At 37.6% G+C, this 27,908-nt stretch overlaps 1 protein-coding gene across 1 annotated transcript in view; it reads right to left on the reverse strand.

Moving 5' to 3' along the window:
* The window catches only part of RANBP17 (RAN binding protein 17), a 160,933-nt gene that overhangs the window by 127,289 nt on the left and 5,736 nt on the right, over positions 1–27,908 (reverse strand). Inside the window, exons 5-14 of the mRNA XM_055811925.1 lie at positions 26,619–26,684; positions 25,998–26,102; positions 23,231–23,396; positions 20,570–20,643; positions 19,998–20,117; positions 19,594–19,740; positions 18,300–18,472; positions 15,485–15,678; positions 11,538–11,643; positions 9,819–9,954 (exon numbers count right to left, since the gene is read on the reverse strand). Of these exons, the coding sequence (XP_055667900.1) occupies positions 9,819–9,954; positions 11,538–11,643; positions 15,485–15,678; positions 18,300–18,472; positions 19,594–19,740; positions 19,998–20,117; positions 20,570–20,643; positions 23,231–23,396; positions 25,998–26,102; positions 26,619–26,684 (1,287 nt within the window). The remainder of the gene's footprint in view (positions 1–9,818; positions 9,955–11,537; positions 11,644–15,484; positions 15,679–18,299; positions 18,473–19,593; positions 19,741–19,997; positions 20,118–20,569; positions 20,644–23,230; positions 23,397–25,997; positions 26,103–26,618; positions 26,685–27,908) is intronic.

Here is a 27,908-nt window from a genome sequence, read left to right on the forward strand (position 1 = left end):
TAAAATAAAGCAGCACAGCACTTAAACCAGTGCTTTAACTGTAAACATGTGATTAAATATCTATATAAAGATTCATGCAGGCAGTGCTTTAACTGTAAACATGTGATTAAATATCTATATAAAGATTCATGCAGGTTTCAGTTGTCATGAGCAACAAGCCAAAAGATAAGTTAGTAAAATAAAGGTACAGGTAACTGAGCAGCAAATACACTGCACTTAAATTGAAAGAAGATTTTAGGGATTTGAAGATTTTAAACAGCACTGCTAGAAAAGGAGGAAGACTAGGCATATATAATGTAAAATTTGGGAAAAGTGAAAGCAAAACAAGAATTCCCCAGCCAAACACAGAAGAGAAAGTGCTGTATGGATGGTCCAAGTAGAAAAACATACCAATTCACACATAAAACAACGAAGTACAAAATGGCACAATTGAGGATACGTGAAATGAAGAATATTTTACAACTCAACTTGATGAGGAAGTCAATGTTTGTGACTCTGCAAAGTTCTTAGTGTTGGTCTATACGTCCCAACAGGTCCTTTGCTCTACAGAACTCCCAAATAATGGAGAAATTCAATAAAGAAATTTCTAAAAGAAGTTAAAGAACTGGCACAGTGTACTGTGAGTTAGTTTGCCAAGGCATTGTAAGTAAGAATTGCTGTCCATAATACACATCCATGAAATAAAATGACACAGATTCTAGCTCACTTGTTTTTCGGTTTGTTGTTTTTAATTTAAATACAGAAAACCAAACAATTCTGCACTAAGTATTTAAAGAATGCTTCAAATTGTTAAGATTTCTTTGAAGGAAATCCAATTATTTATCACATGAAACAAGATGGTTGTCAGTGCAACCCACAATACAGAATTAAAAAAAATCCTTTCATAAGCAGTGGCACAATTCATTTACCTTAGCCTGTCTGATCTTTAGGCAATTAAATAAGTTCAAATATTAGTTTAGAAATATTTACTGAAAGTTCTTTCTGCTTATGGCAGGATAGGAACTATGATAGAAAACACGAAAGAAGATCTGCCTGGGTAATATTTATTCAAGTAAATCTTTTCTAGCTCCTAAACGTGCTAGAAATTGCTAAGTCAGTGGGGAAGTCAGAGTCTCAAAGAGGAGAGAACTAAAGTAACTCACATACATATGAAGTAACGTTTTTTTCCGAGGTCTATAATTAAAAAAACCACACTGCCAATTCTTTTGTCCAACAAAACCTGATGAACTCCAAACACTGAGCTGCTGCAAGCCAAACTGGCAACTCCAATCCCGCGAAAAGACCGAACTACAGGTTTTACTAGTTTTGCGGTTGTCTCCATGCTGGAAGACAGATATTTAGTTCAAGTTCATTTAATGTTCTCATCTCATTTTTGCGTTTTAAAGCTCTGGAAATAAGATTTTTCTTCAAAGGTATGACTAAAATCACCAGGAAATTACTTGTCAAGTAATACAACTGTATTTCTCCATGTCAGTCTTCTCTTTCCCAGCATTTTGACCACACTGAATGCTGAGTATATGTAAAACGCTTGAAATCTCTTTGAAATTTAAGTTGGTACGTTATAACCTCTTAAGTTCTGTAAGTAAGCAGAATTTCCAAGTAATGGAAAGTAAATCTCACTTGTTCTATTTTAAAAGTTAAAACATTTAGAAGAAGAAGTTTACAACAAAGTCATTAATAGGATTTCTTGGGATGTTTCTATCAGTTCTACAGATTTGGAAAAATCCTGCAATACTTTGATCACTCACCACAGTAGTACCTACTTACTCTGATTTTTGTACTAGCAATTCTATTCTGTTTAACTCAGCATGGACTGTTGCATGAATTCGGAGGCATTTAGGACCAGCACTAAGCAGTGTTTCCCTCCCATCACTTATCTGGAAAAAACACATACCTGTTGTGTTTGATAAAACAAACCCAGTTCTGCCTGTGACATTCCTTTCCTGCACATATAACCACAGAGGGAAGGCTACACACTGCCCCAAAAGGAAAAGAATTTTGCAACAGCTGTTGAAGCTTTTCATCAGTACCAGATAGATCCCAGCCCCACTGAAGTCAATCCCTACTTTCTTCTCCTCTATGATCTGCAAGTTGGTTGGATGAGAACAGCGTAGTAACTATGAAACAGTAAAAATGAGATTTGGCCCACTGAAACGAAAAATACCAGTGACAGTATTTTTCTTCTGAAATAACTGTTCTTCATTTTTCCTAGAATATGCCATAGAAATAAGTTGTACCAGTTCTCACTATGATGCTTCCTTAACAAACTCTAAATGTTAAACTTAAATGAGAGGCATTTCATGCAATCTGAAAAATATTCAGTTCAATTAAAAATAATTGATGCATGGTGAAATAATTCTTCCCAAAGCTGCTGTAAAATCTTCAAAAAATAAAGCTACTTAATAATTTTCATCTCCTACAGGCTAGAGAGAAGCATTATTGCATATTAAAAATTGGAGTGTGGTTTTCCCAGAGGTGAAAGAAAGTTATTAAAACAACCTATTTATTGTTGATATAACTATCCATTTGTGCTACACAAAAAGTAACAATTTCAGTACATTAAAAGAAAAGCTAATTAAGGCATAATTAGTATTTTCTATGTTTTGATAATTAACGGTTAGTTGGCTATTTCTTTTCAAATTTCTATTTGATGTACCCCAACAATGCCTTTAATGAGCAGCTAACACTATTGAATCCCTGATGGCTGAGGAGTTTAGTGACCACTACTACATTACTTTCATTTATCACTGCCTCTTTACCTATAAATTAAAGTAGCCCTGTAGCTATGTTGATCTACTTTATATCAATTTCTTCATCCATATCAGCTGAATATGTATGGCATTAACCTCATTTACTAGTTTGGAAAAGCTGAATTAAAATGAGATCTAATTTCTAGTGCACAGAACAATTTCAAAACTGCGTGCTAATTTCCAGCACCTGTCAGTGTTGTGATCTTCACCTCACTATAATGAAATAAAACAGTATATATATTTTATAGCTCAGAAAATGATAATCATTCATAAGCGTTAAGATATCATTAATCATGAAGATGCTAGGACCCAGAATCTTTTATGAGACGCACACAGATCAACACCTTTACTTGCAAAGATTCCCACTAAAATCAGTGGGACTGCTGTAGATCTCTGGGTCTTGCATTGTGCAGGATGAAAAGCAGTCATGTCCTGCACAAATGTGTATTTCTTTCCTTCCCCCCGCGCCCCTCCCCCCCCCCCCCCCCCCCCCCGTTTGGCTAGGTCATGCTTCTGTGTCTGCAGGCAACGTAATCAAAGAAATATACATATACTGAAGAAATATCAAAATAACCTAAGTCAACAGAATACGTATTACACATGAGAAGACCAGTCTGTGTTCAGTGGTTAGATGGTACCTGGTTACGTGCGTTTTTTTGCTTTCAGCTACTGCAAAAAACATACAGCAAAGGAAACTTTATTTTTTTCTCCCCTCTAAACACAGTGTAGTCTAAATTCTAAACCCTCTAGGTATTTTTTATTGTAATGGAGATCTACCTCTCTATAATTTAAAAGCTTTAAAAGCACATACATACGCAATCCTAAATGTTAGTACAGTAACTTCTTTATATCGACCACATAAGCAAAAAAAATGTGCACAAGATACTGTCAGAAATCCCATTTGCATCCCCCCCTCCCCACTTTATAACCACGCTTCAACTTGTAATTGTAAAGGCACTTTCTGAGATGTTAATCCATGCTCCTACTTCCTTCTTCACTCTCACCTGCCCTAGACTGAAAAGCAGACTGGATTCCCCAGATTAATCACTGATGCACCTACAAAAGGTGACAGCTCTATCTCTTCAGTTGTACAGGAGGTTGTTTCCTAGGAACAGAGGAGTTGCAATTCTAACTCCTACTTTTCTACCCTGGCTCCCTATTGCTTTTACTTAAGGTAAAAGAAAGCATGGCTTGCTGGAACACCCTACTGCCAGTGATCTTCACTTCTGGAGGCATCCCTCAAACGAGAGCCACCTGGTACAGACTAAAATTGCCTCCAGGCTTCTCCAGACACTTTCAGGGCTACTGTTAGATTAGAAATAGCAGAACAGGGAACCATTAGTCTGCTCCACACTGGAGCAAAAGAGTTTACCTAAATGCATTTTAACCAATAAATTCTTTTTAATATACAAAACAGACACCAACCTTGCAAGTATAATTATTTTGGTTAGGATTATGAATGGGATTTTTTAAAGATTGTTCTGCTTACAAAAGCTGAAAACAGAACTCCAGGCTTAATTTGTAATCAGGCTATGCCAAAGAGCATAGCTCAGTCTCCAACACTTGCAATTACAAACGTTGTTTCCCCCATGCTGCCCTTACCCAACCTGTGAGCAGGTCCCAGCTTTGACCGCTCTGTTTCAGGAATGGCAATACCGGGAGCTGCAGGGGCAACTCTAGTGAAACAGTGCCACATGCTGTAGAACGGAAACATGACAAGTGCAAAATTAAGAGAAAATCCTTCGTCTCCGTTAGGATGCCACAAAAAAACCCAGAGTGTAAGTAAGTGACATCATAGACAGTTCTACCATAATTCTAAACCCTGCTTAACACTTACTAATTACATTAATATTTTAACGTAATTTCTTTATCACATATAGACCACTGACTTGTCCACAAAATACTTCTATTTTCAATCACAAAATATTTAGCAACTAAAAGCACTCCCCCAAAAAACTGAAGATGCGAAGGAGCTAACAATAACCAGAATTTTATTTCTGCATGCATACATTTTCAAGAGCACACTGGTAGAGTAACTCTTCATTGTACCTCAAGAGAGAAGTCTTCAACCAAACCTGTCTTTTTTTATATAATCACTGTAAGCTGTGTAGACATGAAAAACTGAACTGAACACTGTCACTGGTGTCAGGACTCCAGACTGTGAAGATTCCTTAGTGTTACACTTGTTTCAAATTAAAGATACAATTCTAAGTTAACTTAAGAAGTTTCAGTAATTAACTTAGCTAAGTCGAATTTCCTATGATATATTAATCGGCAAAACACATCCAACAACTTACTGTTTGATTCACTCTTGGCAATTTCTTACCGCTAATTAGAGCCAGAGAGCCAAATGCGCCCGGCCCTGCCATCAGCTGCTGATACAGCCTCTCCTAGGGGGAGTCTGGAATAGATGCAGTGTGGACCACTCTAGGGAAGGCTATAAACCCCTCCTGCTGCTTTCCTTCCCCCTCCAAGGACCTGTCTGGTGTGTTTGGAAGCAGGAAAAGGTTCTGGCTAACAAGTCTTCCCTTTCTATCCTTGTTTAGCCTAACTAAGTGTCCCAAGTGCAAAAATATCAAACTACATTCATTATTGGGGTTAGCAAATAACACTGCAGCAATGCAAGCAGCCCTCAAGCCCAAGGAGCAGACCTCAAGATCTGGTCTACCTGCCACAGCAAGGTAAGAACTTGCATGTAACTATGAAGCACCTGCTCATTAAGCGACGAACTCTGCTTTAACCCACAATAAAAAGAGCAGCCAAAACACATTCTTGGCATCCCCAGCTTATTTGCTGCACTTGCCATAGGTAGTTACACAACTTAGGAGAGGTAAGTCTCTCTAAACGGCAGGCTAACCAGAGTGAGGCCCACTTGGGGCTGGATAACTAAGACAAGATCTTCATTAGAATGGATGAATGAGGAGCGAACTCATGTTTTGAGCTGGAAAAGGAGTCAGTCTCCTCTGCCAGCTCTCCACGTTCAAAGATATAGTGATTCCCGTCACTCTTAGTGCTCATTCTTTTTCCTTTTAAAATGGCTGTAATGAGTTACTTGAGACATGGCAGGCTAAGATAAAATCCTGAAATAACAGAAAAATTCATTATGATCAGCATAACACACAATAAAAACAGGAGGGCTCATTTCCCCCCAAGCATGCTTTTCACTGGCTAAGCCATAGCAAACAACCACGACCACTTAGAATAGTCTTGTTATGAAGCATGAGATTAGTCCAGCAGGATTTCTGGTTTATTCTGTACTTCACAGAGGCATGAATGAAGTATTCCTGGCCATAAATCAAAAGCACCCATAGCATCTCGGGTAGTACACACCAGTAGTCCATTACTGGGGTAGCTAAAAAGGTTTCCCGAAGTCATCCTTGCTACAAATTAAGCCAATTACATATTGTCTTTTCCTTGAAGGGCACTGAAAACATTTGATCACCAGCTTTCCTAAAACAACTCTTGACATCCTCGACTTTTGCCCCACCCCAATATTCTATTTGCTAAACTAAACCAAAGCAGTATCTTCAGCATCTTATTTGCATGGTTGTAGTCTCCCATTTGCCTACAGCTTTCTCCACAGTATGGTGCCCGAAACTGGACACGTTATCCCAGCTGAAGGCCAATCAGAGCTAAATATTCTCTCCTACAAATGAGTAGGAAATTACAGCACCTGACACAATGTTTCTGCTACTTCAGCCACAAAGACGTTGTATTTCTTTTGTGTGCAAAACCAACACACACTGTTGAGTTACCCCTGCTTACACTCCACAGCATTTCCTGAAATAATGCTGCCTGGTCAGAGATTTCCTAGTGGTAGTTCTAAGACGGAATTTTCATTCCTAAGCATAGTATTTCACCAGCATTTTAAACTTTCAGGTTATTTCTCCAGCTTACGAAGAACTCTCTGAATTTAAATCCTGTCCTCTGTGATCCATTTCCTCCCATTCTAGTGTCCCTTGTAAATAAATAACTGCATAGTTGTTACATTAAGAATATTGCAAAGGTAAAGCCTCATTCAAAACAGCAATGTTTAGGCTAATACCATGTGTCTGATGTCAGAAATCAAATTTCAATGCAACATTACACTACTTACATTAGCGGCTGACAGTGGCATGCTACAGCAGTACTAGAGCTACCACAGATAGAAGCAGAGGCTACAATTTCAGTAAAGCACAGTGCAGTGCTTTTCCAGCCAACTTGGCTTCAGCTACCCTGCCAGCATCCAAATCAGCAGCACGCCACAAAAAGGTGACTTTATGAATGCTAAGTCATATCAGCATTAAAATAAAATACGTATTGATAGACATATAGATTATTAATAGCACTGTACAGTACCAGAGAATCCAGTCTAGTATTCAACAGAAATATAATATATATATATATTTTCATTCACAGGTCTATGCAATCTAAAAGCCAGTATCTTGACATATTATTTTTGTATTGGAAATGTAATGGTGCTAGAAGTATATTACACTATCATGGAAAAGATCTCCAAGGTTTTGTTATTCTTCCCCAAACAGCAAGCCCCAGTGGACTGTTTAATAGGAATGCATTAATTTACCTAGCCAATTTTCTTCTTCTAGAATGACTTTGTTTTTATTATATGCACACACTTAAGAATATGAGTTAATTAATGAACAAAATTTGTATATTCATATAGAAGACTTGTTCTATGATGTCATTTGACTATTCAGCCTTCTCAAATCATTGTCTGCTTTTCTGTATACAGGCGAATGATCAAATAAGAGAAATATTCTCAAAAATCATTTCAACATGGCTGAAGCATGCAGAATTTCCATTATCCATTCTGTAAATAAAACAATCCAAGCAATCCTGAATATTTATATAAATGTGTATTAACTTAGTCACTTGATATATGTCTGATTTTTCTGCTTCCAAGTGTGAGCCTTTTTATTGCATATTTGTAGATAGCTGCCAGCAAGACACAGTATCAGAGGATTTACAACTGTGAGGGTAGAATGCCATCTGCTGCTATTCTTGCTGCTACAGCAGGATAAAACAGAAAAATCACACAAGCGTTGCCTTCTGCCTTTCTCTTAACTGTAAAATGTATACAAACACCTCACCTTGCTTTATTAAAAATTCAAAAAAAGCACCAAAACTGGAAGCTCAGATGCCTTCACACACAGCTTTTTGTTATAAGATCTAGTAAAATAATGTGACATGGACCACAGGATTCTATCAATGCCAAGAAAGGCTGTTGTATCAGGCCGGCTACAACAAAACAAAAAAGAAAGTGTAATTTGACTGCAAACTAAATTATACTTGTAGATAATGTAATCAAATAATGAAGGAAAAAAAAAGCACACTTGAAAATGCATCTGCAAGGAACTATGGAGTTGCTAAACTGCGGTTAGAATTTAGAAACACCCGTTCCACTGTTATGCACCATGAAAGCCTGGCAAAATTCCCACTTTCCCACTCTGGTTACATACAAGACAGGTCACAAGCAAAGGCAGTATACACCATATGGTATATTACCAGTTTGATTCATGTCCATTTATTGGGGTGGGGGTGGGGAAACCAAAACAATAGAACAAAACAACACAAGACCATTTTCTTAGATTCATCCCACAGTTTTCCCCCATGTCCTTTCGGTAAAAGTTAATTCTTTCAGTTCAAAGAGCTCTTCAATAAATCAAATGGAAACAGCAGCCAGCACTGTACTCAATAATTAACCATTTAACCTTCCATACACGCAGCATTCGCAGGGCAGTCTTATGGTTATTCAAAACACATTGCTGAGCTGGATAAATTCATAGGGATGGAATTCTGGTGTAGGTGGCAAATGTTCAAGTTTTACATCTTTTCTACTAACAACACAGCTTCAGATGATTAAATACAAATAATGCACTTCAGGTTTTTGCTAGCTGCTTCACCCACACACAAACACTTCTTCCAGCTTTCTACAAGGATGGATATAAAAAGCTTGTGCACACCATCTCCTACTACAACCCACTATAGCACACTATACATTGATAGGGTTTCTCCGCAGTTACACCTCAATCGGTCAGAATATAAGGTGAAATCAAAACCCTCAAAATCGGGTAGAAAGAAAAAATGATCCAGGCATTACAGATTAGGGTAACAACTACTGCACAGCCATGTTGCCTTTGAATTGCCATCAGTAGGAGTTCTGCTAATGAAAATACGGGGAGCACAAGTATGTTTTTACCATGTACCTTCTGTTACTTAGCATTAGAGCAGCACACCACATTTAAAAATAACAAATCAGCTTTAACAATTGGAAGGAACACATTGCTTTCATGAAAAGGATTTCAGTATAGTGTAAAACTTTATTTTTAACATTAAGTGAGGAACCATTCAATAAAGTTCCGAGTACACTTCGAACCTGAAGGGATAAAAGGATTCTTGAGATTGGGACCATTCACCAGAAAGCCAAGATAGAGAACTACACAAGTAAACCCAAATCTCAGTCACTGTCACAATTCTTGTTAAAGATTTGCTTGGGGCTCCAACAGAATTCTTTCAGTCTTTCTCAAGATCAATTGATCTCATCTTACTGACATTCTCTTTATAACATCTACATTATGACTGTCCCCTACAGTTAAGGTGAATTAACTACCGCTTCTTCAAAAATGCATCTTACTTTTCCCTCTTCCCTATTTAAAATGCAGAAAAGCCAAGTAATGTGAGAAATACAGTGGAAACCACATAAATGAGTAACTGTCAAAAGAACAGAACTATTAAAAGAATAAATCTTGTGTACCCAGCTGTGAAATATAACACAATATAGCAGAACCCTGCTAAATGTTTGAAATAAAAAATTGAAATGCAAAGTAACGTAAAATTGTTTAATGAACATAGCTGTTAAAATATTAACTCCTTGCATGCCAAAACTCAAAAGCATACATGGTAACAGCCCACTCAGATGAACAACATATTAATAGGTTATCTGTCTCTCCACCTAGCCAGCCAGCCACCAGCTAAGATCACGAGCTTTTACACGTAAGACATATGGGTAGGTCAATTTCTGTACAGGCTTTTTTATTTCAAATGTTGTGGTTTACAACAGATACTTACCTTTGAGGTGTGCTGAAGCTGGTCTCCCACATATGTTTTACGGAACTGATCCAAGAACCACAGAATTGCCAGTTCTACTTTTTCATTGCTAGATTGTGGTAACTGGGCATCCATCAAGGATATCAGCTGAAAAACTCTTCAATGACAGAAAAAAACCAACCAACACCATTTTCAGGAAGAATTCTCAAATTAAATGATACTGTCATAACTAATTTCTTTAGGAACCCATCAGCCATTTTTTGTTTGCCTAAGTTTCTTCCAGGATTTTGTTTTGAGGCTAATTATGCTAATTGACCACTATTAAACATAAACATCAACATAATGCTTTTCTAATTACTTTGTCACTTGAAATTTTCTCAGATAAATATGTTATACTGTGGTAAGTTTGTAAAATGTTTTTTTCTTTCTTAGAGCATCAATTCCATGATGAAAGAAACTTGAGAAGCATGGGTCTCTGACTGCAAATGCAAGATAAGAGCTGTTCAAGTTCCCTGGAAATTGAAACTATTGTACTTAGAAATAAGTTTACATATACAGTATGTATATGTAAACACACCACCTTGCTTCTTCCCACTTCTGTGTCCCCTAAAACATCTGAACAAAACATGTATTTTCTGACCTAAATCCTTACTTGGTATTTATCTCCATGTTACCAGGACTGATTTTAAACAATCAATTTCAGCCTATGTCAGCTAAGAAAATGTAATACTTTTTATTGTTAAAGGAATATTCCTTTGTTTACTTACCTGTGCTCTTCTGCTATCTATTGCTTGAAATCCTAATCCCCTAGCAATTCAAAAAATTATTCTAACCTTTTGTCAATTCTGAAATACATAGTCACTGGATTAGATGTCACTTCATCTGAAGCCTGTATATTAAAACTTCTCACTTTCAATAAAAACATAGTGGAAGATTGCTAACACCATGGAGCCCCAGGGTAGATTAGGAAGGCAAGAAACAAAGGAGAAAATGTAAAGCTTTTTATTCAATTTTAAGTTGGAATGGCCTTTTTCATGTGTTAGCTAGAGGATGTAAACAACAGGATCAAATATGCATGCCTTTTTAAACATACTTCTGGGTGAAAAAAAGGATTAAGGAAGTGTTTGCCACATACTTTGTGTTTGCCACAAGGAATGCATCACTCACAATAATCCCTAGCTCACCCTTTACCATAAAACCTGCAGAAAGACCCTAGCATGTACATTTTTAAATCTAGAGCCTTCTTTTTTATTCCAAGCTCTAGTATAAAAGTCAGTCTAAATTTTCAATGGTTGACTAGCAGTTCCTCTGCATTTCTTCAACCGCAATAATCAACGTAGAGGAAGTAGTGCAGAAAATAAACAGCCATAACTCACAACTATTAAAATCAACACTTGCGCACAAGTATAAAGCACAAATGAAAACAGGCAGCTACATGGGCATATCTAAATATTGCTTATAGTAAAAGACATATTTATCTTTAATACTCTTCCCTTCCTCCGAAACATAGTTTTGAAATGATAACCTTAACGACCCCTTCACTGCTCAGGATGATGAACCAGGAAAGATCAAAGCCAGTGGAATGGTCTCAATCCACAGAAAGTCAGTACAGTCCTTAAGCACCCGCCGTCCAAGAACCAGACAAAACTGAGATATTTAAATTCAAAATATCTGCTGACAGTAAATGTCATTAAAAAATAATAATATCAAAATACAGAATTCAAAAGAAGCAATACTTACCGACAGGATAATTCTCCATCCATGGCATCATGTTCATCAGTACTAGTGTATGTTAATCGTCCTCCCACAAAAGTACCCACAAAATAGACAAGCCATGCCAGACGTCCTAACATTAAAAGAAGAAGTTAATGATTATAAGTCGCTATGCTAGTACAATACACTTCCATAAGGTTATCAGCAGTTCGATAAGGTACCAGACTGCAGAATGCTGTCAAGAGAATGGTTAGTTTCTCCCTTCAACAGATTTAAAATCTACCCAAACAAATCAGCTAACAAAACGTTCTGGGCAGAACTGACAGAAAAACTATTAACAACTTATTAATCTGGACATTATAAATACAATAGAAATATAAATAAAACACAAAACAATTAACCTAAAATGCCTATTAAGCAAACTCAGCCTGGTAGGATTAGATACACAGTTAATCTAGTATTCTCACTTGCCTGCCATAAGTTACTTGAAGGCATGGAACAATTTTATCTACAGCGGAGCTGTTACATCTGCTTATCACAGTATTTGAAAGTAATTGAGACTCACTACAATTTACTTGTTTCTTAGTTCTATTTCAAATAGAGAAGTCTTAGTAATATTGAAGTACTATCTAAAGTGATTTGCATATCAGAAAGTATTTATGACATAAATCAGACATATTCTTCAAGAAAAGTCTGTGAAGTGCCACATAGTTTTGAAAGTCTCTGTGGACTGTCTTCTATAAGGCCTTGAAAGACAGAGTTCATCCATTTCAAGCCATGCTGTCATGCCTTCCAAGCTTCCAGATTATTTAGCTGTCAGTTTCCACTAAAACACTTATAAGATCCACTGGCAATGTCCTTATCAAGTAAACTACAATATAAAGATTATAATTTCTGTAAAGCTAAGGTTCTATAAATAACTCCTTGAGTTTGAGTATGCAGTGTATTTTATACAGACTTTCAAATACTGAAATCCCACTTTATAAATATAGAACTCTTAAGCTTACGAACACTGATTCAGAGGAATTCTTTTGGCCGGCCTCTGCTGAAGAATCATTGCCATGTTGCAAAACTGGGATTATTTTAATCCCTCTGGCACACTGATACGCAATATCTTTAAATATGAGCTACTGATACCTACTCAAGCCACACAGATTCCTGCTTCAGCTTTTTAAGCTGCAAATCCAGTAACGATTGGTATCCCCTTTCAGGAAAGATAACAGTATTCTTCCCTAAAGTCAGATCAAAACTAAGACCTGAATAGCAAAGTAATACATAGACCTGTTAAAACTTCAGGATGCTGCTGAAGGTTCCTTCTTCAATGGAAATGCACTGAGACGATCAGACAGTAAAGCTACTTTTAGACTCCATCTTCATTTGGCAAAATATACTTTGCAATAAATTAAAACAAATTGGTTGAAAGTAACACCACAGCAAAGACAACTTGGAAGAGCTTCCATTTAAGTTAGATCAAGTCACAGACAAGGCTTCCCAGGGAGTAAGTGAGATATTTACATAAACTAGAATATGTCTTGCCCTCATTACTAGGCTTTTACCAAGTAAACGCAGCATAACTTACATGAAGATAACACTCTGACAAATAAAGCATCTTCTGAACTCATTTTGAAGTTTAACATAAAGGATAAACTACAGATAAACAAATGACGTCACATTATGACTGTAAAACAGTATTTTATTTTGGGTATTTCTACATCTGTATCAGGACATGCACAGTATGTACCAAAAATTTTGAGGGTTTATTTCATGTTTGTTTCAAATCTCTGATAAACTAGTCTTCATTCATATCACATTAAGCTTCACTTAATTTCCCTCACGTTTTGCACTGCTGTATTTTGAAAAACCCAGAACTGAGAGCGCACTGACTGCTCTACTTCCTAAGCTCCTTCAACCAGGAACCGTAAGTAGTTCTGAGCTGTACCAGTATCCTTATGGCCAGAACCTGGTGACTATACATCACAAGTAATTCTGTTTCAGTCTGAAGTATATAGCACAGTGTGTTCTATACATAAAAACAATAACGCTGAGATCAAATACACACAAAAATGTAATGCAGAGTATGGAATAACACGCAGATGATTTAAAGACACATACAGGAAAGCATTCGGGTTTCTCTTAAATCTCAGTCTTATTTTTAAAAAAATATCAAATGAATATGTAATACAGTCTGAGATCTATAACAAAACCCACTTTGTGACAGGGAACAAGTGTTGACTTTTGATACAAGACAAGATATATGAGGAAGACTTCTATATATCTTCTCATACTGTTCCTGTTCCACCCCTAATGATCTGGAAGGACAGTATGACCTGTCCAACAACCAGTGTATTTCCCTGTTTCAAGACCTCTGCTTCTTCACAAACAGGACACTTCCAAGCAAAGCCCCATCAGACACAGTACACGTTGCAGTACAAACAGCTGTTAATTTAGGACACTAAGAGATTGCACTATCATTAGCAAAACACCAAGGAGCTGAAGTGTCTAAGAAAATGGACACTGTTCAAAAGAATTTAGCACTGACAGCTACTAAAGAACGGCCTGTTGAAGATGGTATCAAAAAGCAACTGTGAAGTGGTGCTAGGCAGTTCAAATAGCAGAGCCACCAGTTTGGCCAATAGTCTTTTAAAATAAAAACCTTTTTAAAAATCGCAGTAGCTTATTTTTAAGTACATAGTTATTTTTCTGATGATAGTTCTCTTCCCTTAGTACAATACCAATTAATAGGTAAGGCTGCTTTCCCTCTTTTATATCTTCACTATTTAAAATTTTCAGTGCATTTGCTTTTGCAATTACTGAGGCAGACAACATCTTTTCTTTTAGAAAATAATTATTGCTATAATAATCTGTAATTATGGTTTATAACAGCAATAATCCCAAAGAAATCAGTCATTACCATAGATCACAAGTAATCATTAACTACTGTTAATGACCCATTTCTTGGGGATTATTGTTTTAGTAAACCATGACCGCATCACTATTGATACACAGAGCAAGACAGTATAATAAAATGAGATCTTAATATTACATTAACTTATTTTGTAACATTAAAAGCCATTAAACATCTAAATTTAACTATGTATATCTAGGGGATATAACAGTTATTGTTCAGTAAGAGCACAAATGTTTAGTTTGCAGAAAAGAAACACAATATTTAAACTGCATCAAATGTTTTCTACTGCATAACGGCAATCCCCAGAGCACTGACACTGAAAGACTCCAGCTGATTGTTTCCCTTTGGCTCCCCGTGACTGGGGAGCAGAGCATAAACTCAGACTGCAGCTGGTCAATGAAATCAGGTCATTAATGAAAGTTCTCCCAAACAGAAGTTGACAGGTGTATGGAAGAAATTGGAATTAATAAAAAAAAAGATAAGTAGGAGGTCTTATATAAATTGGCAAAAAAATGGCTCCTACACAGAAGAAAATCAGCATATTCAAACTCAACAAAAGAGCAGCAAAATAAATCACAAACGTTTAATAGCATGCAAAGAAACAGCTGTATTAAGCAGTAACCTGTCTCACCTTTTCAAAACAACACCATTTATCCATGTAAAGATGCAACAGCCATAAGATAACTATATTAGGAAAGAGCCGGTAACAAGAACGAAAGTTATCATCTTCGTTTTCAAAAAAATGTTCATCAAGTTGCAGCTGGTTCCCACGAGGGCACCTGAGGCACTAAAATTTTGATTTTCAGCAATTAGTTGTTTTTACAGCTCTCATGCTTATATTCTAAAGATGTAACAAGATGTTAAAACAAACACAGGAATTGCCAAAGTATCCTATTCAACACAAAGACAGCCAGTGAAAATGAGGTGCAAGGTGACTTGGATCATTAACTCCTAGTTTGAGAAAAGGTCTAGTTACACCTGCCATATGATCACCACTCCTTTGCATATGCAAGTATTTGGTTATTGGCACATAAAACACAGTCTAAAAATTAAATTAAATACTAACCTTCCTGAACTGTGATTTCTAATGGATTCCTACTAGAAGAGTGCAATAATTTTTGGTAGTTTTGTGCATTTTGGTCAAACAACTGTACAAGAAGTGTACAGGTCTTTTCATATTCACACCTGCTAACTGTGCACAGTTGTTCCAGCTGCTGAAAAACTGTAGCTGTATCATCCAGTGGATCTTCCAAGCTGTCTCTGGAATAGAGATAGAAAGTAACCACTTAGCCACTATGGCTTAAAAGCTGTTTTCCCATCCAGATCTTGTACCATCACTGCTTTAAAAGCCTTAGCAGCTGATGAACACACCTGACAGACCTAAGATCTCATTTTATTTACATATGTACTCATACCCATCCACACAAACACAGAACAGTATTCGATTCGCTCCTTCCTCTTAACACATACTTTAAAAAGCAAAGAAGAGAGGAGATTAGGCTGGCATAATGAACAGAGAAAGGTAAATCTGAAGAACTAAGGTCCACTGTACCTGAACAGAATACTAACAAGCAGCATCCTTCTCAGAGGATGATGGAAGAACAGAGTACTTAGAAATGGATTTTGCATATTCATAAAATTAAGCACGGGACCACGATACCAAGGCCAACAAGCAAGCTTCAGTAAAATTCCACGCAACTGCTTTATAAATCTTTATTTTACTCTGCTGTAAATAAGCTGTGACCCCATGGGATGTCTATAACAAAGAGACCAATAGCTCTTGCCATAAAGTTTAACTATACTCGTTACACAAATCACAATAGGAAAGGTTTATTCATCAGCATGTTGTCCTTTTGTGGCACGGGAGAACAATCCAGAGATAAAGACAATATCCAAAAGACTATCAAAGCTAACAATGCTAACATCCAAACTGAAAAATATACAGCAACTGAAAATCCTAATATTCAAGATGGGCTGAAACAGACCTCTTCTCAGGTATTTACAAATATCTGAAATAAAAGCTCTTCTCCTAGTTTGTAGAAAAACATTCTCTTGTAGACCAGTTGTAGAAGAATCACTAGTTCTTCACTCACTCTTACTCAGAAGGGAGAATAGCTATTCAAACCCCCAAAAGGGCAAAAGTGACTTCACTTCCATTGCTCCAAGCTACTTTTTCTGTCTGAAACACCGCACGATGGCTCCTGAACGGAGGGTGACATTATTGACTATACTGGTGTGTAAGAAAAATAGTAATTCCAGAAAACAGGATTTGTTTACACAGATATCAGTTAATCTCCCTGGAGCAAACTGAAGAAGTCTTCATGCAATCAGCTCCTAGACATCCCATGTTTCTCAGGAATGGCATGGATGTTTGATACTAAAGTCTACATTTGATATTGCTGTCTACGGAAATGCCACCACTAAAGATCTTCATCACAGAACAGAGTAACAAAGTCACTCAGAGCTAGGAACAGATACATGCCAACTGCATTACCAAGACCCTCTTAAGAATACTACAGACTGGTAGAAGAGAAGATCAGCACTTTCCTCATCTTTTCCCTGTTGGCTTCTTTCACAGATTAGAAAGCTTACTCCTCCACAACATAACAAGGACATCCAGAAGAATCTCTCACCAGTGCCAAAGAAAGAAACTGAATTTTCAGTGCTGATGGTGATGCTGATGAAGACAATGGCACACACTTCAATGGAGCTGGTCATGTCAGATGGCCTGACCCAGCAGCTCAGCCCTAGAGTGCTTCAGTGCTGGAAGCTGAGATGGAATGTACCACTGAGTAGAGAAGAAAGCTGAGACATGAAAGTTCAACCCTGAGATTCCATTACAGAAAACCTGAAAAAAGAACATAAAAATGCCAAAAGAAGAGTAGGCTGGTTGACAGAAGAACCAGGCTCCACCTGCAGCAGCTGCTTGTCCTTCCCTGCCCTCTCACTGGAACACTGAAAGCTCCCTTAGGTACTACTAATTCTTGTTCCTGAGACAAAGACAGAGAAGCTCAAGATTTTGAACCATTAGGAAGTCAGCCTTTAACAGACCTAGGGTGATAACACACGGCCAAACCCACCAACCTAGTCACTTAACAGTAAAATGACAGATTGCATCTTTTGTAACCATGAGATTCTGGCAAAGATGAGACAAAAGAACAACAGTGAAGCTGAATGCACTTGTTCCTTACATAAACAGAGCAAATGAAATCACCTCAGTGATGTAAAATCGAAAAGGAAAAGCAGATGTGGCTTGTTCTGCAGTCCTGTATTCTGACATGAGATCCTACTAGCAGGAATTCATAAAAGCCCTTGGAGAAAATTAAATCCTTTAAACAATCTAAACACTTTTTTCTTATTTGCTGAATCATAGTGTGGGCTATAAGGTCATTTACTTAAAGTAGAAAACAGAAGATTTAAACTAAGAAATTTTTACTCTGCCAATTTCAATCTTGCCCCTCTGAATTGTTCTATTTGGTCTCACCCTTTCTTGTGCATGGGGTTCATTCTGCTTTCCCCCATTACTCTACTCTCTGTAACACTAGAAAGTGACTCATCACGAAAACATGTCAAAGCTGAACAATATAGTGAATTTAGATAGTCTTAAAAAAAGCAAGGAAGGGACGGGGGGAATAAGCTTTTTTGAAAACACAAAGGCCCACGAGAGGAAAAACAATAAGAATTTACATTTGATTTTGGCCTGGATTTAATAAGCAAAAGGAGTAAAATGGTAGCAGCCAATTAAGATAATCTAAAGAAATCGCCATGGTAATCAGAATCAGAGTAGTTAGATTTTAAACATAGCCAAAATACAATATGCCAACAAATCAGAAAATTAAACATTCCATATTACAGTTTTAAAGTTGCAATTACAAGTTTACCTTATAACTACAGGAACACATTCCAGTCTAGAAGTAATATAAGCTTTTGTTATCTCTGGTGCGTATGTATCTAAGAGGTGGGGTTCTGCCGTTTTCACAAAAGGTACAGACGCTACCATTCTTTGCCACAGAGTTAGCAAATAATGAACACTATTTGGAGCAAACTCCCAGTGCTACAAGAAAACAAAACATACTTCTGTTAAAGCATCCCAGTGTAAAATTTTAGTTGTGAAACATGATGCTTTTCTCTTAGTAGTCTTATTTATTCACATAATTACTGAAGGACCCAGTCAGAGCTGAGGCATACTATGGCACACATCATAGCGTGGATACAGAATTACTTGTAGGCACTCTCACCTCCTTCAAGTGAAATCCATGACTCAAAACTCGGAGCTAGGCCTAGATTCTTAACATGGTAAGATTTCAGTGCCATAAAAGAGCCATTCAAAAATCCTAAATGTTAAGCAGAAAACTGTCTAGAGCCACCTAACAGGAAATGTGAAGAACAAAAATGCATCTCAGCTTCCTTTTCTCTTCCAAGCTTATGGAGCTGCTACGGGCAACTCAGGAATTCAAAAGTCAAAATCTTCTCCTAAAGAGTTGCTATCTTCAGCTGTTACTCTGAAGACCAGAGAAAGACCCTGGAAGAAATTCTAAAATAATAGTTGTGGTATTACTCAAACAGTGTGCATGCCTTCATCTTGAAGTGTTTTAAAAATAAATCTGGTAAAAATCACTGTGATATGAGTCCTTCTCATACTGATGTAGGTCCCTCAAAAATTTAGACATCATTCCACATAGCTTCTGAATCCAGCTCACAAGGGAACGTCATACTCAGCAGCTCAGCATATTGGCAAGTCTGTGTGTGTGTGTGTGTGTACATATATATATATATATATATATTTGCACAAAGGCAGAACTCAAGAATATAGTCAGTGTAGGCACTTCGATGTTTACATGGGAGCACAGGTGTAAGTATTTTAGGGTTGGAAAAAGGATGTAGTTTGTTGGATTTTTATTTTTTTTTTTGACGGTGAGGACTAAGGCCGGAGGATTAACATCCATCTATCTCCTACTTCAGCTGTCATTTTCTCCCATTACTGAACTTCATTGGAAGAGTGGAAACCAGTTCTAGAGAATCTAGAAATCTGAGTTACATCATTGCCAAAATATATTTTTATGCAAAGACAAGCCCCACCACCTTCTCAAAAAACACCAACACAGAGAACCAGAATCAGCCCTCTTTGCCATTCAAGAGCTGAAAAAAAGAGAATACTTCTGTATATATTCTTACCTGTAGACTAGTAATAGTAAAATTTGCTATAAGCTGGATGACTTCTGGGTAATCTTTCACCATTACTAGCTCTCCTAGTTGATAGTTTGTCTTTAGCCGAGCCAAAAACCGACAGAATTCATGGTAATTACCTGGATCAGATAAACCCTAAATTTGAAAAAGCAAATTTTTAAAAGTTAAAAGCTTAATCTAATAGAAATTTTATGAACACTGTTGCTAATCAGGTGACAATGTTATATGCAGAGAGGTTTTGCTTTGTTTTGAATAGAAAAATCAAAGCGAACGGATGTCTGGCTGAAAGTAGGTTTGACAGATTCAGTAGATTAATCAAGACTGTAAACAGAAAAACAAATCCACAACTGTTTTAGCATTTCAAATCAATAAAATAAAAAATAAAGAGATACCTGTGGATTTTCAAGTATTTGTTTCACTCCTTTGATTAGATTACCAAGATATTTGGCACGTTCTGGATTGCTGAATAAAGACCTCCTTGCAGAAGCAAACTGAACTAAACAAGAAAGTGCCTGAAAAATAAAAAATAATCTAAGATTAAAAGAAATTAAACTTTCAGAATAATCTTTTCTTAATGCTTGGAGCAATCCAACCTACTGCTGTCTGTAGTTCATTCTGTGGCTGAAGATTATTTTTGCAGTAATGTCTATATGATCATTGAACAAAATATGGTTCGGTTTTAAAATTCCCTTTTATAACAGTTTCTGACTTCAAAATAATTGGATGGATGTTTTCTATGAGGCTGAGTAGTGCTGAACTACGGGAGGAAGGATTTGAATGCTTTCATATTCAGAAATGACAACTGGGGTTGAGCTCAAATAAGAGTCATTGTGACTGGGCACTGAGTCAGGGGACTCATAACATGCTAATGCACAGAATAAAACAGGGTCTTTTGGACAAAGTACGCATGTAAAAAGACTATTTTCTGTAATTACTTGAGTGTAAATCACTATGTGTCACTTACTAACTGAGACAGCATTGGTGGAAGGGAATGATACAAATCAAAAAACAGGTCCAAGGTCTCTGGCTCCAGGAAGACTACGGAAAAAGATAAGTTGATTTTATATCACTCTCTACAAGCAATAATTAAATATCTTTAATAGAATCATCTTCTATTTATCAAAAACAATGAGTGAGATATCACTGTAGTTGAGAATAAACTATGAACAGATGCATTAATTAGTTCATTGTACAATATTAAACAAAGCAGTATTCTCTTTTTATCAATTTAATCTACCGTACAGCTCATAAAGAATACTTCCCTTAAATTGCAGATGACTCAATACTTTGTCAGTTGCTTACGGAACTCTGTTCTGTAACAGATGCACATAAACTGATTTCTTCAAGTTACTACAGTAATATACTAAGACAAGACAGGTTCCAGATACTAAGGATTAGTTTAGTCTGTACTTAAACAAAGGTAAGTTTTTAACAAAAGCTCCACGGACTATCCTGAAGTCTACAGACTGATAAACAGAAAAAAATACTTTAAACACGAAGTTACCAATTCACTGTGGAATCACATCAAATGAACTGTACCATTATCCTGGTTTATGAAGGGGTAACACAAAGATAGAAAAAATTCACCAATAATTCTTAATTAAGTAATCCCACAAATTAAGTAACATTTCAAAGTTGTTCCATTTATAAGCATTACTTTATATGAAGACTTGTGTAAAATAAAGCATCACGTAACAAAGGTTAATTTCCTTAGGCACTCTCTGTGTTTAATGACTACAGGGAGATCCCTCTGTGGACAATTTAAAGTACCTAAATTAAAATCTTGGGAAAACCTATCCCTTTCTCCTTCCTAGGGGTTCTTGGGATATTACTGTCATTTGCCCAAATTCAGCCTTTTGTCAGTATTCCCCTGCTTGCCATACATTACTGCTCTTCATCCCTCACACCGTAATTGGATGCTATTGTAGATTAATGGAGGAGAAATGGAATTATACATGGAAACTAATGAAGAACAGTATTGTTGAAATAAGGAGGAATATCAAAACACTACAGTGTGTCATGCCTTACAGGTAAGCCAGAGTTAAACCTCCCACCTTGGGTATGGAAAGCTGTGTAGCTGCTTTAGCTAGACATAACAGATTTCCCATCAGGCTCATTTATTTTGCCAAGAACCAGGATAAACCAGACAAGCAGCTCCATGCTGCTAGTGCCAAACTGCATCCATTATCCAAGGCAATTTCATTAAAGCTAGCTTGGACATTGCATGGCAAGGTTTTGATAGTGGGGGACTACAGAGGGGCTGCTGCCAGAAGCTTCCCCCGTGCCTGATGGAGCCAATGCCACCGGCTCCAAGGCAGATGCGCCGCTGGCCAAGGCCATCAGCGATGGTGGCAGCACTCTGGGATGATGTATTGAAGAAGGGGAACAGCTGCTGCGCAAGAGCAGCCAGAGGAGACGGGTGAGACTGTGTGAGCACAGCAGCCCTGCAGCCCCCAGGTCAGTGCAGGGGGGCGGGGGGGGGCTCCAGGCGCAGAGCAGAGACCCCCTGGCAGCCTGTGGGGAGCCCCCGGCCAGGCAGGCTGTGCCCCCAGCCCATGGAGCTCCATGGGCGAGCAGACCCCATGGCAGGGGGTGCCCGCAGAGGGCTGTGACCCATGGGCAGCGGTGCTGGGGCAGCTCCGGGCAGGGCCTGTGGCCCCTGGGGAGGGGACAGGGCTGGGGACGGGCTGGGGTCCCCCCTGGGGCCGGCTGGGCCTGGACGGCTGCACCCCGTGGGGGTTCCACACTGGGGCCAGGCAGAGAGTGAGGACCCTCCCCTGAGGGGGAAGGAGCAGGGACAGCGGGTGAGGGACTGACCCCAGCCCCATTCCCTGTTGCCCTGCACTGCTGGAGGGGGGAGAGAAAATCAGAAGTGACCTTGACCCTGGGAAGAACGAAGGCGTGGGGGCAGTTGTTTTAAGATTTAGGTTTACTTCTCATTAACCTACTATGATTTGATTAGTAATAAATTAATTTTCCCCAAGTTGAGTCTGTTTTGCCCATGACAGTAACTGCTGAGTTATGTCCCCGTCCTTATCCCGACCCACGAGCCTCCTGTTGTGTTCCCTCTGCCCTGCTCAGCTGAGGAGGGGGGCGATGGAGCGGCTTTGGTGGGCACCTGGAGTCCAGCCAGAGTCAACCCACCACAGACATATTTATAGTAGACCACCATCTGCACTGCGTAAGCCCAGGAAACCAAACCTCTGGAGTCCAATAGCCTAGATGCAACCCTTCTGCTGCCTTCATTAACAAGCTACATACTAGAGCACACTAGAAAAAATAACCTCAGTTTTCTCAACAGGAAGAAGTCAAGAGAAAATAGACACACTACACATGCTGTACCTCTTCAAGGTGTTCGTATGCCAGGAATGAGAACTGTATTCAGTGTCTAATTAGGATAATTTGATTTACTGTTAATGTCTATGTTATAGACTACCTTTATTATTTCTGTCTGTGAAAATAAGAGTAAGAAAAGTGTGAGAGAAATAGCAGAAGAGGTTTACTAATAACTCACCAGCAAAAAACTCTACTTCACATTAAAAATTATTTTACAGGTATTGTGACTAAGTAAGTTACACAATCCACTGGGTATAGACTTCAGACTACTAACAGTTACGATTCTTACTTGTTCTCCAGTTTGTTGGAATCTGCACAGTGCACAGGTCATCTGCAGATTCATCAGCTGAATTTCCAATGAAATCAAAATTAAGGCAGTGTAGTACAAGCTTCAAAAGTTGCATTGCTAGACTTTGTTGCTGTTGGTCCTGAAGGGTTAAAGGTTTTGCCATAAGCTAAGGAGAAAAGAAATCTTGTTAGGCCACCTGCACAGAACGTACTTTAAAAAAATTTTTGAAAAGGACAATGTTTGGATATTAAACTGCACAGTTTAGAGCAAAAAAACACATACTAAGAGAAAAACAAATTCTTCAACAATAAAAAAGGATAGTCTTTCCCTAAAGGCAAGGGGAAAATCATTACTACCACCTCAGAGGCATCTACCATGTCAGGCTACAGCTCCCAGACTCATACGTAATTTTAAAAAGCCTAGTGATTTGTAAAACCCTTTTGCATAAAATACTTCTAGGTAAAACTCAGCATGTCACTGACACTGTTTGTTACAACAGTGCTAACGTTCACTGCAAGAATTAAACTGTAAGGTTTCATGTTTTTCTCTCTCAGTTACTCCCGACCAGTGTGGAGCAGATATTGTTTAAAATCATATGAGTAAAAAAATATCTCAACAATTGGTTATTTTTCAGTTTGATGTCCAGACTGCTAAACAGTACAAGTTTCACAGCATGCATACTCAAAGACTCTTCCTTTGGCAAGTCTAGAAAAACCTGGTGTTAAAAAACAATGAAATTAACAGTCTGTAATCTGAATGTAACAATTTACAACACCTCTATAAATACAGCAGACTGTCTCTACTGCTTTATAACCACTGTAGTGTCAGAATAAGAAGGTACTTTGTAAGCAAAACACTACTACCTCAAGATGACACATACTATATAAAGGCACTGAAAACAAACATCAGATTCATTAGTCACTGATGCAGATCATGAACATTAAAAAGAAATTTGACATTTCATCTAGGAAAACAATAAAATAAATGCAAATGCAACAACTTTATCTAGTTCATCTACTTCTTATTTAGATTCAAAGTCACATCTCTTAAGCTCATTAACAAAAAGTTGTAAAATTTGTATGTTAGCAATTAAAATCAACTGTGTGTCATTAGATGCCTCATGAACTTGACAACTGTTGTACCACATTAGAATTGACACTAAATTATGAATTCAGCTTTGATATCAACATTGAATTTCTGTACATCTTGTATAAACATAACGCGTTTTACCACCAACCCTCTCTGTAACTTTTAAACTCTTGGGACTATTTTAGTGATTCCACATTTGTTACTTGAGTGTATTTTTCAGTGTATTATAGACACTGAAATATTTCTAAACCCAGTTTCCTATACTGATGCTGGCATTATAAAGATACTAATTATAACTTTCTTGTATTTCTGTCTGGAAATCTGCGTGATGTCACTCAGACAAATGTTTCAACATACGAGAGACCAAAAAAGTACCCGCAGACCACATGAACTTGAAGAAAGCTAGGAAGCAGCTGCCGCAGGATACAGGTTCTTACATACAGATTAACTGTGTAATGGTGTTTACTATATCCAAGAAGATTCTTCCAAAAAAATCAGATTCTTCTAAATTATATGTAATATGCAATTCCAACACTGATTTAAAACATCTTGTGTTCATTAGCAAAGGCTTACATATTATTTAACTGCTTTCTATACTGAAAATATACTGCTGGTCACCTGAGCACTGGTAGTTGACCACATGTGCCTTTTAAATTTATTGCACATGTGAGGCAAAACATGCTAGCTAAACTAAAAACATACTGTGAAAGAAATCTAAGCTAAAACAGCTTCTCTCGTTTTTTACAGCAGTACCTCAATCACATATCTCAACCTTAAGAATTATACCTTTAGCCAGAAAGTAACTGCTGCCATTATCTACTGACCCACAGTGATGGCATCTGTGCTTGAATTCTTAGCTTAAATGCATCTGTCCAAATTGCAACACACAATTCAGTAGTTTTTCAGAAAAACTGAATAAACCAGCACTCTCAAATAAGTCAAAGAATAGAAATCAGGCAACATTTAAAAAATAAGCTGCTCTCTAAAGCAAAAAGTTGCTTGATCTTAAGAGAAATAGAAAGGGACCTCATGGTACCACTTCCACTGTAATGGAAGGTCTTGATCAGCACAAAATGGAAAGGGCAAATTCCAGCTGTGATTTCAGTTCAGCCTGTGTGGTCCTGAGACACCTAACTTAAGAGCACATTGTTCTTCACCACCTCCTGTCAAGGGTCTTGAGAGGCTGAATTACCCCAAAACGTTACAGAGAGGATAAAGGAACTAGTGAAGGAGAAAAACACCCTTGGCCAGATTTGACTGTGCTGCAATACCACAAGATAGACAATTTGTCTGTCCTCTTGGTTGCTCCTAAGGGTTCAGTAAATAATTCTTTTAGCAAATACTGAGATGGTAGGCCCAGCAAAACTGAGATTCAATTAAATTAAGAAAAACATCAAAAAAAGACGACAAGCTCAGAATTTGTATTGCTCACCCTTTACGGCAAGATATAAAGAGAGATGGCACAGACAGAAAGATTGAGAGACAGACAGCAAGAGATATATGGAGAGAAGACGACTGGAATTCTTGTCTTTGAACGTGTTTTGGTCACATGAGCTTAACTGGGTGTCACATAATCCATTTAAGTACACAACTCATCAACTCACAAAATAAGTACTCAAACCGGGACAATTATAATGTTACAATTTAGGTTCAATTATGAAGAGATGAAGAGCCTCACCTCCTTCAAAAGAGAACACGCGAGCATCAGTATGTCCTTTAGAGAGGTGTCACGAAACGAGGTAGCTATTTTACGATGTTTTGCTGAAGGTCTCGAATAATCAACCTAAGAAAAGTTAGGACAGAATAAACAAATGCTCCTTCTTTGCTAAAACTAGATGATAAGTATACCTGGCAGGTTAATTATCTGAGACTAGAAATGAAAGTTATAGTCTGGCACTAAACACAAATCTTGACAGCTTCCTCAAGCGCCTCCTTTTTTTTCCTTTCAGGGTTGTCTCTCTGGATGGAAAGGTCTTAGGCACTTCCCCAGGTTAAGATGCAAGCAAAATAAAATCATTAGCAGAAATAAAATTCACTTTGCTTTGCTAGTTCTAGTGACTGTGATGAGAGAAACTTTACCCTGTATCAGGTATGGTATCTATCTGGTACAGGTAGATTCCCTGCATTAAATTTCTTTTTCCTCTTTATATTTCGGTAGGGAAGAAGGTGTATTAATCCTTTCATGTCTAAGAAATGTTCCTCCAAACATCTTTATGGAGGGCAGAAACATTCAACACACAGCTTTATCAGCAATACATGCATCCCTGGCAGATGGAAAAAAACAACCAAACATGCTTACTAGATTCATTTCCTGAGTCAGTTCTGAGAGAATCATTACTCCTATTATATAATGGTCCACAGTGCCCTACAGAAAAAAACAGACAGCATTGCTCAAACATCATGGCTTGCAGTTAGCGTTTTCCAACATTTCTAGAATCAGATTTCATTCGTATTTTCAAACATTCCTTGAATCAAGAACAACTTTTAGGCCGATATATCCTAAGCCGTTCAGAAGGCTTTCATGCCAAATTCTATCAACACTAATAGAACTAGACCTTCAAACTCCCTAATCAGCTCTGAAAAAAACAAACCTCTTATTGTAAATTTTAAGAATTGTGTGATAACAAAAACACGTCTGAAGATAAGACTCTTAAGTAACCACAGTCTAGAAATTCACTATTAGACACTTCTCACAGGTCTGTTCAGTATTTTCAAGCTGTTAAGGCAAACTGAATGAAATCCAAACCATTAAAAATAATTAAGCCATCATGGATGAAAAAGATCACAGTACATCCTACAAAAAAAACCCCAAAACCTTTTGAAATGCTAACTATAAAAAAACCACACCAATTCTCTTTTCTCCACAGAGGTATACAGTGCACTAGTTTGAACTGAATGATACAGTCAGTCTCTGAGATCTTGTGTCTAAAAAGCGAGGCAGTAGCATCTGATGGTGCGATCTGATCATCAATACTTAAGTTCTTGGAATGTTTTGAAATTTAGATACAATGCAGAATTTTGCATTTATTTAATAAAATTTAGCTGTCTTCACTGAGCTACTACAAAGCATTTATAGAAAAATTAAATCTGCTTTTTAAAAAACAATTAAAATCAACCGCAGTTAGGCCTTGCCATTGAGTCAGGGGGAAGCTAGCTCTACTTTCACAGCTGCAGTCTGCAGCCTCAGCTCCCCTGGTACCCAAAAAGCAATGTCATCCCTATCAAAATTTTCCTGGTATTTGTCACAATCACACTGATTTTTGCAACTCTGAAGATCACCCGACGTTCCACTAACGAAGAATCTGGCAACTTACCAAGGGGCCTAACTTTTCGCTGTTGTGTATTTTTTATTACCATTTGCCAAAGCAAATCAGAAGAGGAAATTTCAGAGAACTCTCAGGCAACATTTGTATTGCTGCCCTATCTGCATGCAGTAAGATTAAACATCCTATACTGTAACATGAACACAACTTTCTTTTACATTTCAAATTCTTAGTATAGTCTATATGAATGTTCCTTAGATTGCACAAACCTGCAAAAATGGAAAAAGCAACCTCCCCTTTTCCACAGGTGTGAAAAGCTGCGTGGT

Source organism: Falco peregrinus, chromosome 8, assembly GCF_023634155.1.
Source record: "Falco peregrinus isolate bFalPer1 chromosome 8, bFalPer1.pri, whole genome shotgun sequence".
Lineage (NCBI taxonomy): Eukaryota > Metazoa > Chordata > Aves > Falconiformes > Falconidae > Falco > Falco peregrinus.